Source organism: Canis aureus, chromosome 10 (genome assembly GCF_053574225.1).
Source record: "Canis aureus isolate CA01 chromosome 10, VMU_Caureus_v.1.0, whole genome shotgun sequence".
Classification (NCBI taxonomy): Eukaryota; Metazoa; Chordata; class Mammalia; order Carnivora; family Canidae; genus Canis; species Canis aureus.
In genome coordinates, this window is record NC_135620.1 from 39342169 (window position 1) to 39355465 (window position 13297).

Below are 13297 nucleotides of genomic sequence, written 5' to 3' on the forward strand. Positions count from 1 at the left end.
GTATTAGATCCTGTATAAATGTCCCTTCTGAGTTCCACTTTTCCAAGTTCCATCATCTACCCACTGAGAGACTCAATCTTTTCAGTGATTCCCTGAAAGCTGCATTAGTCAATAAGGGTAAGTGTTAAGATAGAGATTCCTAGACCCTGGCCCTGGACATTTCAGTACAGGTGATCAGTAATCCGTATTTCTGATAAGCAACTTAGGTAATTCTCACAGACTAGTTTCCTCAAAAATAATACTTTCCAGTGTTAGTGTCTAGGACTCAAAAAGCAAGAATGCCAGTCTTTCCCACCTCTTTTTAAGGAAAGAATTTTTCCCCTACCTTCTCCTGAGACATCATTTCTCTTGAAGATGGGAATTTGTGGGTTCTCTGTAGCAGTATTTTCCAAACGTGGGTAGCCATATGCACACATTCCCAGCTTCTGTCACGGGATGGAAAGACATGTTCTAGTTTGTGTTTGGCCCAGCAAGGGTAGAAAATAAAGGGCACTGGTAATTCCCACAATTTCTTTCTTGCTTTTATTTTTTTTTTGGGGGGGGGGTTGCTTTTAATTATTTTTAAAGATGCTTCTCCACATTTAGTCTTTGGAAGCATTTGCCTCACTGATGCAGGTTTATTTATTTTTTGGTGATGTGATATTTTAGAACTTAGCCTGTCTTATTTTGGAAGCTAATAGGCATGCTGGAAAAGTGAGCTATAAATAAGCCTCTTCCATGAACCCTTTTAAAGCATATTCCTGCCCTTGACTTTTTTAGCATCATCTAAAGAAATTGGAGGGTCGACGCCTGGACTTTGATTATAAGAAGAAACGACAAGGCAAGATTCCAGATGAAGAGCTCCGTCAGGCTCTGGAGAAATTTGATGAATCTAAAGAAATTGCTGAGTCAAGCATGTTCAATCTCTTGGAGATGGATGTGAGTGACTTCTGTGGTTTCAAATTTAATCTTGCCATTTGAGGCTCAAGATTATATTAAAGGATTATGTAATTTAAAATGTTTATATCTTATTGTGAGAACTTTGGTAGATAGCTATTTCTTTAAAATAAAATTAAATTCTAAAGTAGATCAAGAAGTGGTATGTTTTTTTCCCCTGTGTTTCCATGGTTTGATTTAATTAAATATTTCTCTACTAATGATCTTAAAGAATTGCCAATAGTCAGAAGATGAAGAATGTTTCTGGTGATCCATATAAAAGTTCAGTTGCTTAAAGTACTTTGTCAAAATATAGGTCAGACTGATTTCAGATTATAAAAAAATATCACCTAAAATACATTTAGAATTGAGGGTTCAGTGTAGGTTAAGGTGTTCTATATTTTGAAGTAAAGGTGATACTTTCTTTCAAAAACTAATTTCAACTGAGATTGATAATTATAGCATAAGTACTGTATTGGGCATAGGTAATGTAGTTTAAAAGCTGCTTGTATATTTCCAGTACATTATTATTAATAATAATTTTAGGGAAGACAGAGGGGCAGAGGGAGAAAGAAAGAGAAAGAGAAACTTAAGCAGGCTCCATGCCCAGTGTGGAGTCCAGCATGAGGCTCGATCTCATGACCCCGAGTTTATGACCTGAGCCAAAATCAGGAGTCTGATGCTTAACTGACTGAGCCACCCAGGCACCCCCTCTAGTGTGCTAAATTATCATTTGTGGCTTTAGAAGTTATATTCTTTTGAGTTCTTTCAGCATCATAGTCATGAGAACTTCTGACCGCTCATGTAATAAAGTCTGCTAACTGGTTTTGAAGTTCTTGCTCAGTCACACCTCTGGCCCTATCAGTTGATGACCACCTTCTTCCAAGGTGTTTACAGAGCCTTTATGTGCTTATCACTTAACTGCTTTGCACTGACAGGGAAGATCTGTTGGATGTATCTGGACTTTCCCACCACCTAGAGACTATAGGTTTGTGTTTAGGTAGAACAACTGGTATCCCACCTACCTACTGAAGAGGAATGCTATAGGCACCAGAGATGACCTGAATCACAGTGCTCCTTGCCTACAAATAGGGCCCCATTCCACCCCCAAAACTCATGGGACAGCATTGCCTTTGCCGACGTGGAGGACAATATTCAGTGAGATAACAACCTAAGACACAAAATGAAGAGTAACTAAGGATGCCTAGAAGACTAGAACTGAAATGAACCCAGTATGTCACTTGACCGAACCCCTTTACATTACAGATGAGGCTGAGTGGGGACAAAAGATTTTCCATGCTATCAAACTGCCTCCATGCTGCCTGAAGTGAAAAATCAATATTCACTTCTTTATTAACAACACTAATATATTGACAGCATGGAAAGCATAGGGAGCAAAGACTCCTTTGGTCAGTATCCCTTTTTTCCTATAAGAAATCAATAAAATTAGCCAAATCCTACCTGGAAATTTGTAGCCAAGAATGAGATTGTTCAGTGAGAGGTGTGTGATCTTTAGAAGGATTCCTGATAATGTGGCTTCTCCTCATGGTACTGGCATTTTCAAGCATATGGATGCTTTTTATCCTTAACTGGTGTGGAATCTACAAAATCAAGCTCTGAGCTGTGCATCAGGGGAAGCTCTGTCATATGTGCTGGGGCAGTAGTAGTTGCCTAAGGATGGTGACCTGGTAACTAAGGTGTGATTCCCCCCTATTGGCCTGCAGATCGAACAGGTGAGCCAACTGTCTGCGCTTGTCCAAGCCCAGCTGGAGTACCACAAGCAGGCCGTCCAGATCCTGCAGCAAGTCACCGTCAGACTGGAAGAAAGGTATTTCAGTTCCTGTATTTTATATTCCTATTTTCTTCCTCTGGAATTATGGGTAAAGAAACAGAAATAACAGCAAATTTGAAGAAAAACTTCTGCCAAAATTCCTGCTGACCCTACATTGGCACCTTGTGGATTGTTTGTTTTGATTTTATTGTGTCTTGTGCTTTGTTCTACATTGTTCCATGGAATTTATTCTTGTGTTTATGAGAGGTCAGTACTTGGATTGTGTGTTGGCTGCCACAGATTGGGAAACTAGGATGCTACCAAGGATAATGCATGTGATTTACTGAGCAGATATTCTCTGTAGGCACTGAAGGCTTACCATCATCAGTCATCTAACAGTCCTATAAACTAAGTATGATTAGCCTTACCTACAGGTGGAAAGGCCCAGCGAGATAAAGTAACTAGCCTCAGGTCACACAGTGGTACAACTGGGGTTTGCCAGGCAAGCATAGCCTATTTGAAAGCCAGTTATCTTTTCACACCATTTCCCTGAATGGTGAGCAGGTCCTCCAGCATCAGAGAGACAGCTTTCCTATGCCTGTTCCTCCTCCTCAGAAGCACCCTGCAGCCGGGCATAGATGTGTTCCTTGTGATTAGGCCTCCCCATAGTTGCAGGCCACTGCCTGACACCTGTAGGCAGAGGCCCTACACTGTAGTACATGTCACTTTGTGCATCTTTGGTCGATGCACCCTTGTGGGAATGTGTGTCCCACTCTGAAGCTTCTAGAAAGATTTAAACCATGCACTTCAACATACTAAAGAGATATTATTATTTGCCTTTATGACATCTGTTGAGCAAAAAAGGCCATTTTCTCTTTTTCCTCTGAAACATGTTAAAAGTCCGTATCATTCTGTAATCACCATATTTTAACCTCTCCCCATCCTTGCAAATCTGCTGGACACTCTACTTCATGAACATGAGACTGTGAATGGTAGTTGGAGTGCGTGGAGTACATTAGTTGGCCATACCTTTCCACTTTCCTCCTATCTTCCCTCATTTCTTTCCCACTTCTTGCATCTTAAACTGCTCACTGTTCTCAGGACACATGATATTTCCTCCTTCCAGACCTTCTCAAGCTCTTAAACTCTTTCTTCTGGAAAGGACTGTTCATCTGGAAATGACTCTAAGCTGTCTTTTCTCCCTCTCCATAGGCCTTTCTGTGGGCAGGTAGACTCCTCCCCACTCCCCATCTCCATCCCCATGTCCCCGTAGCATTCTGTGTGTCTCCATAACAACACTCACCACGGTTTATGGTTTACGATCCTCAGTTTACCTTCTGTCTCCCTTCCAACTATAAGCTGCTTGAGGGCAAGAATGGTGTCGTATGCATCTTCATGTTCAAGAGTGCACATTTGCAAAGTGAGCTCTGAATAAATAAGGAAGAGGTGAGGGATGGAGACAGGATGAAGAGGGCAAGGATCTGACCACAGAGGGACATCACAGAAATGTAGAGACATACACAGAGAAGGTGGCTTTGCATTAGGAGCTTTCCTGGATGTTAATTGCTTTTCTGTTTGCTTCTTAATTGGCTCCATGCTCCTATTCTCCCCTTCCTTGTCTTTTTAACACAGAATAAGACAAGCTTCATCTCAACCGAGAAGGGAATATCAGCCTAAACCGCGAATGAGCCTGGAGTTTACAACTGGAGACAGTACTCAGCCCAATGGGGGCCTCTCCCACACGGGCACACCCAAACCTGCAGGTAAGTTGCTGAGACCTGCAGACCCCATTACACAGGCTGTGGGCACATGCCGTCGATACTTTTCCAGAAATTCTAGGTGCAGCCTGGCTGGCTGCACAAGAAACTATACAGTGATACATTTCTTACAGGATGGTTTTGTCATGTAGAAGCTCTTTTAAAGCACTCCATCCTTATTTTCCCATTGATCATTTCTTTGCCTCCTTTTCCCCCTTCTCTCCTCTAGAAATGTCCCTTTTTCTCTCACCATTATCAGCACCCATTAACCTTCTAAGTAACACAATTGATTTTGACCTCTCTTTGTGGTTTTAATTCACCATAGGTGTCAGGGGTGTCATCTTTCTTTTCTGTTTCCCCTGTGTTCCAGCCTGCTTGAGGGTGAATGCCCTGGCAGGGTGTGCCCACATGCACTCACATATAACCCATAGACAGCAACTCCAGGAACATATCAAACTGGATTTCTTAAGTCACTGGAGCCTATGGGTGACTGTACGTGTAGACAATATATTTTGAATATCAACATCAGCTAGCTTTCCCTCCTTCCTCCACCTTCAACCAGTTCACTGTACCCTGGCAACTGAGGTTGGTATAGTAAAAGCTAAAATTTATTTTCTATCAATATCAATAATATTGATGTATACCCAATAATATGTTTTTTTAGTTGACACCATTGCTCTCTACCCCGTATAATACAGATTAAGGAAAAGCTTGTGCTTGAGACATTTTCAACCTTAACAATTTGTTTGGTTGAAGAAGTGGAAACTGTCTTACACTGGGCATGGACTTCAAAGAAATAAGAGTGTCTCCTATTTTCCCTGTGACCCACTGCTTGATGTTTGTAGTAGGAAATGTTTTATGAAATGCTCTCTGGAGACCAGGAAATAAAATCATGAGCTCTGTGGTGGTAGTTGGCACTCTCCACCCTTTGTGTTCACCTAACTAGTTGCTTGAAGCTGCCCAGGGTAGGGTATAATCAGCAGTGGCTCTTACAAGTTAGCTGGCTCCGAGGACTAATCATGTAAATTGGGATTAGTTTGCTTCTCCCTATTCAGAAACCAACCACATATTTTACTCTTCTTTTGGAGACTTGGTCATTTTCTGCTTTCTTAAAGTAAAAAAGAAAATAGATTTTAATTTAAAGTCATCAGACATGGGGGCAATATGTACTTGTCTGAGTTTACATGCCCATGTGGATGCATGCTTTATTAAATATAGATGGTCATTTAAAATAGATCACTTTTAAGATACAATTCCATTCCTCATTATCTTACTGAAGGCAGAGCGTGTTATTTTTGTGTGCCAGAACTCCCATGTACTCATCCTTATATATGCAACAGTTTACAAAGAGTAAGTTATATAATTTTTACGTAATTTCACTTGATAGCCACAATAGTATTACGGCGTAGATCCTATTAGTTATAATGCTAGGCAAAGAAACTTGAAAGGGAAGTACCTTGTATAAAGTCACCCAGAGTATGAACTCGAACCCAGTGTCTTATATTGTTTTGTTTTCACCACATTACAGCAGTTTTCCAGAGGCTGGAGTCTTTACTTTTGAAAAATGAGGATGCACAGTTATTCTGAGGTTGCTAATAAGCATTGTCCATGTAATGAACCTGACTCTTTCACATGTACAGAGATTTTAAAATGCTAACATTGAAAGCATTCTGACCATGTTCTAGTAACCTAAATTCCATCAAAATTCCTTAAGTCACTGGGTCTCCCATCTCTGGACATTGTCAGGAAGGCAAACCTTGGTGGACTGTGTTGCATGTGTCACCAGCATAGATGAGGCCGTTATTCGTACTGGAAATGGAAGCACATATCCAGCCACTTCCAGGAATCTGAGAAAACTTCCAAAGACTCGTGAAGAGCAGATGCTATGCAGTGGACTGGGGACTAGCCTCAAGAGGAAACTTCAGCAGGAAGAGGAGTGAGGGAGGAAGCAAGGAGGATGGCGGGCTGGAAAGGTTAAGCAGGTGGTAGACTTGTGAGTTAAATGCCCCTTGTCTTTCTGTATTCTTCTCTCCTGCTTTCACTTCCAGGTGCCCCAATGGATCAGCCCTGCTGCCGAGCTCTGTACGACTTTGAACCTGAAAATGAAGGGGAGTTGGGTTTTAAAGAGGGTGATATCATCACACTCACTAACCAAATTGATGAGAACTGGTATGAGGGAATGCTTCATGGCCAGTCAGGCTTCTTCCCCATCAACTATGTGGAGATTCTGGTTGCCCTGCCCCATTAGGATGTTAGGCTGGCAGGCTTACCTCCTCTTGACCCAGATAGTTAAGTTTAACCACTGCTTTGGTAATGCTGCTTACAACACATCCCAAATGCAGGCCGCAGTGGTCCAAGTCATCAAGCCCCACCGAGTTATCTTTGGTTGACTTGTGTGATCCCACAAGAGTCATGGTGATGGGTGGTATCTTCTTAGGCTGGCGGGCATGGCATGTGCTTTTTAAACACCATCTGAGGCCAGCCAGTAGTCACTGAACTGTTTACACGGTTCTCAGGAGACTGTGGCTTCTTAGAATATGACCATGAGCCACATCACAGTAAAACCATGCTACTGAAGATATTATCTATCACCCAGGGGCCATCTCAAGGTCTCAGGTTCTCCATTTCAATAGGAGAAAGGTCCTGCTTTCCCATAGTCCCCTCCCAAATATGCAAGTCACAGAATTTTGGAAGAAAGCCTCCCTCACCAGCAACTTGTCTTCTGGTCTGAGTTGGTCCCTTGATACTATCGGTAGGAAAATGTTGAATGTGAATTGAAAATCTTTTCTGGAAAAAAGTCACCTTTCTTCCTCCCACTTATGCCTTTTCCTAAGGGACAGCCAGTTTTCTTCCCTCCCTGCTAATAAAGCCAGAGGGGGACTTCCGCTATATTTCTAAGTAAGACAGTTAGCAGTCAGCATATGGTAGGAGGGGCTGAAGAGAAGAGATTCTCCATTATGAGGAAATGGGAAAACATCTGGTTTCCAAGCTTGCATTTCCTGCTGCAGAGAATTCACATATGTAGTTAGGATATTTCTGAAGGTACAGGGAAGTGGGAACAAATACCTTCACTTCAGATTTATTTATGAATTACATGCTTCATGAGTCCATTTGGCACAGAGACACAAGGATAAAAACACAAGAAACCATTTTTCCACTAGTTCATAGACCAAGTTAACAGTAACTGTCTTTCCTTTCCACTTCCACCTTGTGTTCTTCGAACATCATTTATGCAGATTCTGCCCTCAATGAGGACCAAATAAAGATAATTTTTGTGCTTAGCAGTTTAAGATGTATGGCTGCATATGCAGAAGTTTTTCCCAACTCAGTCATTATTACTTTTCTTTCTGTCCTTTTATTCCATCTTCATGTTGTATGTACAGTGCTATGTGTAAGCTTATGAGTGGTTTTCTATTTTGGGGGTTGTCTTTCTTTTTCTTTTTCTTTTTCTTTTTCTTTTTCTTTTTCTTTTTCTTTTTCTTTTTCTTTTTCTTTTTCTTCTTTTTCTTTTTCTTTTTCTTTTTCTTTTTCTTTTTCTTTCTTTTTTTTGTATCAGTTCTGAAGTCTCGTTAGGTATGCAGAGTTCTATTTATCTAGCTGTACAGATTCCTTCCGAGGTTTCATGTGCTGCTTCGGACGTGCCACCTGCGGTAGTGGGTCATGTGGAGTGAAAGGCAAATCTTACCGCTTAATGTATAAACCTCTTACCACAGGAAGCATCGCCGTTTCCAATAAATATTGCTGAAGACAGAACCAAAGGCTCTGGACCTTTATTTTGCGTCAGTTTTTTGGTGATCTCATTTCAGTCTCTGTTGCCTTCTGATGCAGCCAAACCAGACCTCGTTCCTACCTCAGATGTCCCTCTTTGTCACCAAGGGAAGTTTTGTTAGCAAGAAGGCAACTAGCCTGGACACCAGTAACTCCTTGGTAATCCTAGGAAGAGGGTGATTTGGGAGACAGGATAAAAGAGGTGGGAATGGAAGTCTTCTAGAAGTTACATGAGATATAATCAGTGGCGATATCAAAAGGATATAATGTTCAGAGGCACAAATAAAATATGCCATTTCAAACAGTCTTTTGTTATTTTTCATGATTAAAGAGAAAGAAATAGGGAAATATAGATTGGCCAAAGCTAGCATTCTTTTCTCTGTGTGTGGCGAGTGGAGAGGTGGGAGTGGGGATCCATGCCTATAGAATATGTTATTTCCTGAGCTTCTGAGAAAATAAACATGTTTTTTATGTATTGGGTACCCTTTGTGTTCTTCCATTCTGAGGCTAACAGTCCAGATGTTCTGATCTAACACGAACAGTTTTAATCTAATATACAAAGTTCTATATGTGAGCTGCTCTAACATGAAAATGATATTTTTGCCAGCTACATGAGTTAGATTATTACAGATAAATTCTTAACACCAGTTTTAAAAAGAAATTACTGGTGACATTGTAAATGGAGAAAATACAGAAAAAATTACAGATAAAATACTAGAATCTATAGTTAGTAGAGTTACTGAATGTAAGATCAACATTCAAAAGTTATTTTATATACCAGTAGCAATTAGAAAAAAAAAGGAATTTGAAAAGTCATTTGCAAAAATTCAAACCGATAGGTATAAATCTAATAAGCATTATATAATATCTCTACATAGAAAATTATGAAACATGTTAGAGAAAAAAATAAAGACATTAATAAGTAAAGAGACATTCTGTGTTTATGGGTTGGAGAACCCAGCAATGTAGATGTTGTTTCTCCCTAAATGGACCTATAGATTTAGTGCAATTTCAACCCAAAATTTCAGGAAGTTTTTTTTGTAAGTGTGAAAATCAGCAAATGTCAAATGTACAGGGAAATGCAAAGGGATATTCTTGAAGAACAACAACAAAGTTGGAAGATTCTTTCTAGATATAAAACAAACTTAGAGTAATTGAAATAGTGTGATACTGCTGCCATGACAGGAAAAAAAGATGATCTGTCCAGAACAGTGAGTCCAGAAAGAGATGTGTGCATTCAACCATATTTGAACCACTCCATTGTTTATAATAAATGTTACATATTCAAATAGCACCGTACCTGTGTAATAGTAGTTCTATAAATTCAAAGGGAAACCAATACCAAGACCCTGCACCAAATAGAGTAATCTCATTATGAGTCAACATCAAATAAAGCAAAAATATCATGACTACAGTTTCCAGGTAGAACTTAATAATTATTTGAGGGAGTCTTGGAGAACATTAATAATATACTCACCAGGTTCAGAACTATGTGAATTCCTGGTTTTTATTGAAGGACAGGAAATAACCTTTTTACTTTACAAAAAGTTTAAATACTGAAATGAGCAGGCAGTTCAGTGGATCACCACTGGGGAAGTTGTACCCACCCCAAATCCTAAGACTAATCACAGAATAAACTGTCAGAAGTGGAGACAGAAGCAGGACTAAACTAAAATGAACTAAAATGGAAAACAAGTTCAGTGAGGCAATTGTCCTTATTTTATTTTTCCTATAGGTCTGACAGATCTTAGAAGAATGTCTCTTTGCTATAAATAAGTAGACAGAATGACATGACAAAGAATTGAAATTTCCTTAAGACCACATAGTATATAACAAATATCCTGAAATGTGCTGAGTCCTAGTCTGTGTAGGCTTAGTAGAGATTTAGGCAACCAGGATTATCCTGAGACTGTTTTCAAGACAGCTTCTCTCTAGTGGTCTGGATCAAACTATAGGGGCACTTTTAAGGCTTCTATTTTAAGACTGTCTTATTAGCCAAATTAAGAACTATGCAGACTGCCTTTCATCCCATGGAGATGGTGATGATGACATAAGACGGATTTAATGCTGAACTAAGTGGCAGCCCAAGGCCTCTACTTGGAACTCTGGGTGATGGTGGGTGAAGAACTTGCAAGGCAACATGGAGAGGCGGCCACCCATCAATTCCTAGGCCCAGTTATTGGGTACCTGTTGTGAGCCCCCACATTAAAGGAGCTGTCAAGGAAAAGAACAAGGCTTGTTTGTTTGTTTTTACTTAAATTAGTGAGTAAGTGAATGCTAGGAACCTAAAGGGCAGGCCATTGAATGTCACTCAGCTATCATGTATACCTAAGCCATGGTGGCCTTCCACTTGAGACAAGAAGAGGTGTGATTCTGGACAGGAGTGGAGCAGGTGGTCAGCCTTGGAAGCAGAAGAATGAAGAACAACATCAATGACAAGACCATTTTCTTGAAAAGGAACCCTGAATCTTTTTGTACCACCCTGTGTGACTACGTGCTGACATTCACCCAAGGCTAAGATTATGGTGACTTCCTTTGAACAAGAAATGAAAGTGTCTACAACAGGGAGTGGTGAATAAAGTTTAAATATCCAGAAAATGCAATGGTATTTGGAGGCTTCTTTGTAACCTGGGTTATTTTTTCCTCATGGCAAATGTAGTCTGAAACAAGGGTTTCATATACACAACTGTGTGTTGCCTGAAAAAAATGTTTGCAGCATTCACTAAATCAGGAATTTTTCTTTCTTTATATTCTAGGGAGGCTTTACCTGGCAGAGTTTATCCTGATTATAGGCTTTTAATGGCCTTTAGGCAGTAAAAATGTTCATATTTATACCTGTGTTTGAATTTCCTACCATTCTTTTCACACCAGGAAAGCAGGCACATTCAACATTTTTGTAAGATGATACTTGTAATTGAAGGGGGAGGAAATAGAAATGATCATTATTTATTACTCCCTATCAAGGACTTTGTTAAGCTATATACATATATATAAACATATATGTCTGATTTTGATTGAAGACTAAGGTTTTAAACCTTAAACTTCTAGCTCTTTGGGGTTGATATACTGGGAGAAAGCTCTGTAAATAGGATGGTGTTTACCCAAAGTAGTATCTGATATTTACTGGATTTAGAGCACAGAAAAGAAAAATAAGAATTTACCAACATTATGGATTATCTTAGCAAGACAAATAGCTGCTTGATGGTGAAATAAAGAAACTATAGGGTCATATAAGAGGCTTACTTTATAGAATTTGAGATGTAGGAGATAAAGCAGAAGATAGAAGCAACATTTTAAAAGCAACATTTTTCACACTTTATTTCCCTGCTAGTGTGTCAGTTTTCTTAAAATCCTTCCATGTGTGCCTGGTAAAAGAAATATCACATTCCTTTTTTTAAAACAAGGTAAATATGGGTACTGTCCTGGCTCCCATCACAAGTGGCAGGCACTGCTCTCTCAGTTCTGTCTGTGGGGAAGGGCCTCTGATTCCGGACCTCTGGCATTACCCCTTGTTCATTTAAGTCACTTGACTACAAGAGAACAGGATATTTACTTATCTATACCACCTGTCCCGGATACAGTGATTGACTAGAGTTTCAGAAAAGCCTCAAGTTTAGCAGAAGCCTATCCGGTGACTCTTACATGTATCCTATCAAACCTCAGCCTCTAACAGGACTCAATGGAGGTAAAAAATCCAAAAGGTACCTACAGTCTCCTAAACTTGTAGATGATAAGAGTTGCCTGGGGCTGCTTACACAAGTGGCACTTCCAGTTCTCATTCTAGCTATTCAGAATCAGACTGCCCAGAGAGGGGCCTAGGAAAGTGTATCTCCCACCAGAAAGGCTTAGAGAACAGTCTACTAAGGTGCTTCTAAAACTCACATGTGTCAGAATCACCCGGAGCTCGTTAAAACAGATGCCAGTGCCCTCCCTGCCCACAGAGGTCTGGGATGGACCCCGGGAATTTTCATTTCTATTAAGTTCCTGGTTCCTGGATCACATTTGGAGTAGTACTGGTCCACTAGAACAAACTTAAGAAGAGCCAGCCACTTCCTGATATTTAGGCCTTTGGTATTGAGAATAATGACAAAACATAGATGCATTCATCAGTTCTTTTCCCCAGTGAAATTGTTCTTTGTGCTCATTCACTGAACAGAACTTTCTGTGGAGAAGGATGGCTGGGAAGTCCAGGCATTTTGTTGCAGACCTAAGAAGTCCCATTTCGTTTGTGTGAAAGTAGCTGCATAAACATGCCCTGGAGAGTCCGTGTCAGCTTTTTTCATAAGCTTCCCAAGTGGTTCTCAGATTCAGGCAAGTTTGGGGAGTGCTAGTCCCTGTAAAAATGTTTTAAATATGAAACCAGCCGTTTTTGTTTTTGTTTTTGTTTTTTTTTTGAGACATTCACATTTATCTGTTGTTAGGTAAATTTGATGTGTGCATTTCCCCTATCACTCACAGTGGTGTTGCAAATCCACATAAGCTGATCATAGAAAAGACACACTGGGTCTGAGTCTGCACTGACTTGGAATTCCCACCTTCTTCCTGGTCATTCTTTCATGATTTACTGCTCACTTCATGTCTTGTGAGGGAGTTGGAGAAAGGTATGTCTACCTTGAGACACAACTATCTCAGTTGGAATTAATGTCAGATCTCATGCTTTTCTTACTTAGATAGGTGAGTCACACATGTCAATCCCTATCAGAATGACCAAGAGATGCCACCTGGGTGTCTCAGTGGTTGAGCATCTGCCTTTGGTTCAGGTCATAGGGTGGTGGGATCCCATAGGTGGTGGCTCAGTGGTTGAGCATCTGCCCCACAGGGAGTCTGCTTCTCCCTCTGCCTATGTCTCTGCCTCTCTCTGTGTGTCTCTCATGAATAAATAAATAAAATCTTAAAAAAAAAAAAAAGAGGTACATGATGAAATGCAGAGTCTTGTGTCCTGACACCAGAGATTCTGGTTCAGTTGTCTAGAGTGGGGCATCCTGCCCCACACCACTGTTGTTCTGCAGGCAGTCTTCGGGCCACATTCTAAGAAATCCCAGGTCAGACTTGGAACCCTTAGATTTGTGAGTGCCATGAAAGAGAT

General features: G+C 40.3%; 1 protein-coding gene across 2 annotated transcripts in view; it reads left to right on the top strand.

Annotated features, from left to right (window-relative positions):
* The window catches only part of SH3GL2 (SH3 domain containing GRB2 like 2, endophilin A1), a 218794-nt gene extending 206320 nt beyond the window's left edge, over positions 1 to 12474 (top strand). Inside the window, exons 6-9 of one of the 2 annotated variants that reach the window (XM_077912088.1) lie at positions 760 to 918; positions 2640 to 2743; positions 4319 to 4449; positions 12368 to 12474. In XM_077912088.1, coding sequence (XP_077768214.1) covers positions 760 to 918; positions 2640 to 2743; positions 4319 to 4449; positions 12368 to 12459 — 486 coding nt within the window. In that variant the 3' untranslated portion in view covers positions 12460 to 12474. Of the gene's footprint in view, positions 1 to 759; positions 919 to 2639; positions 2744 to 4318; positions 4450 to 6491; positions 8202 to 12367 lie in introns of those variants that run through there. The other variant, XM_077912087.1, reaches the window with a different exon arrangement.
* The last annotated feature ends 823 nt before the right edge of the window (positions 12475 to 13297 follow it).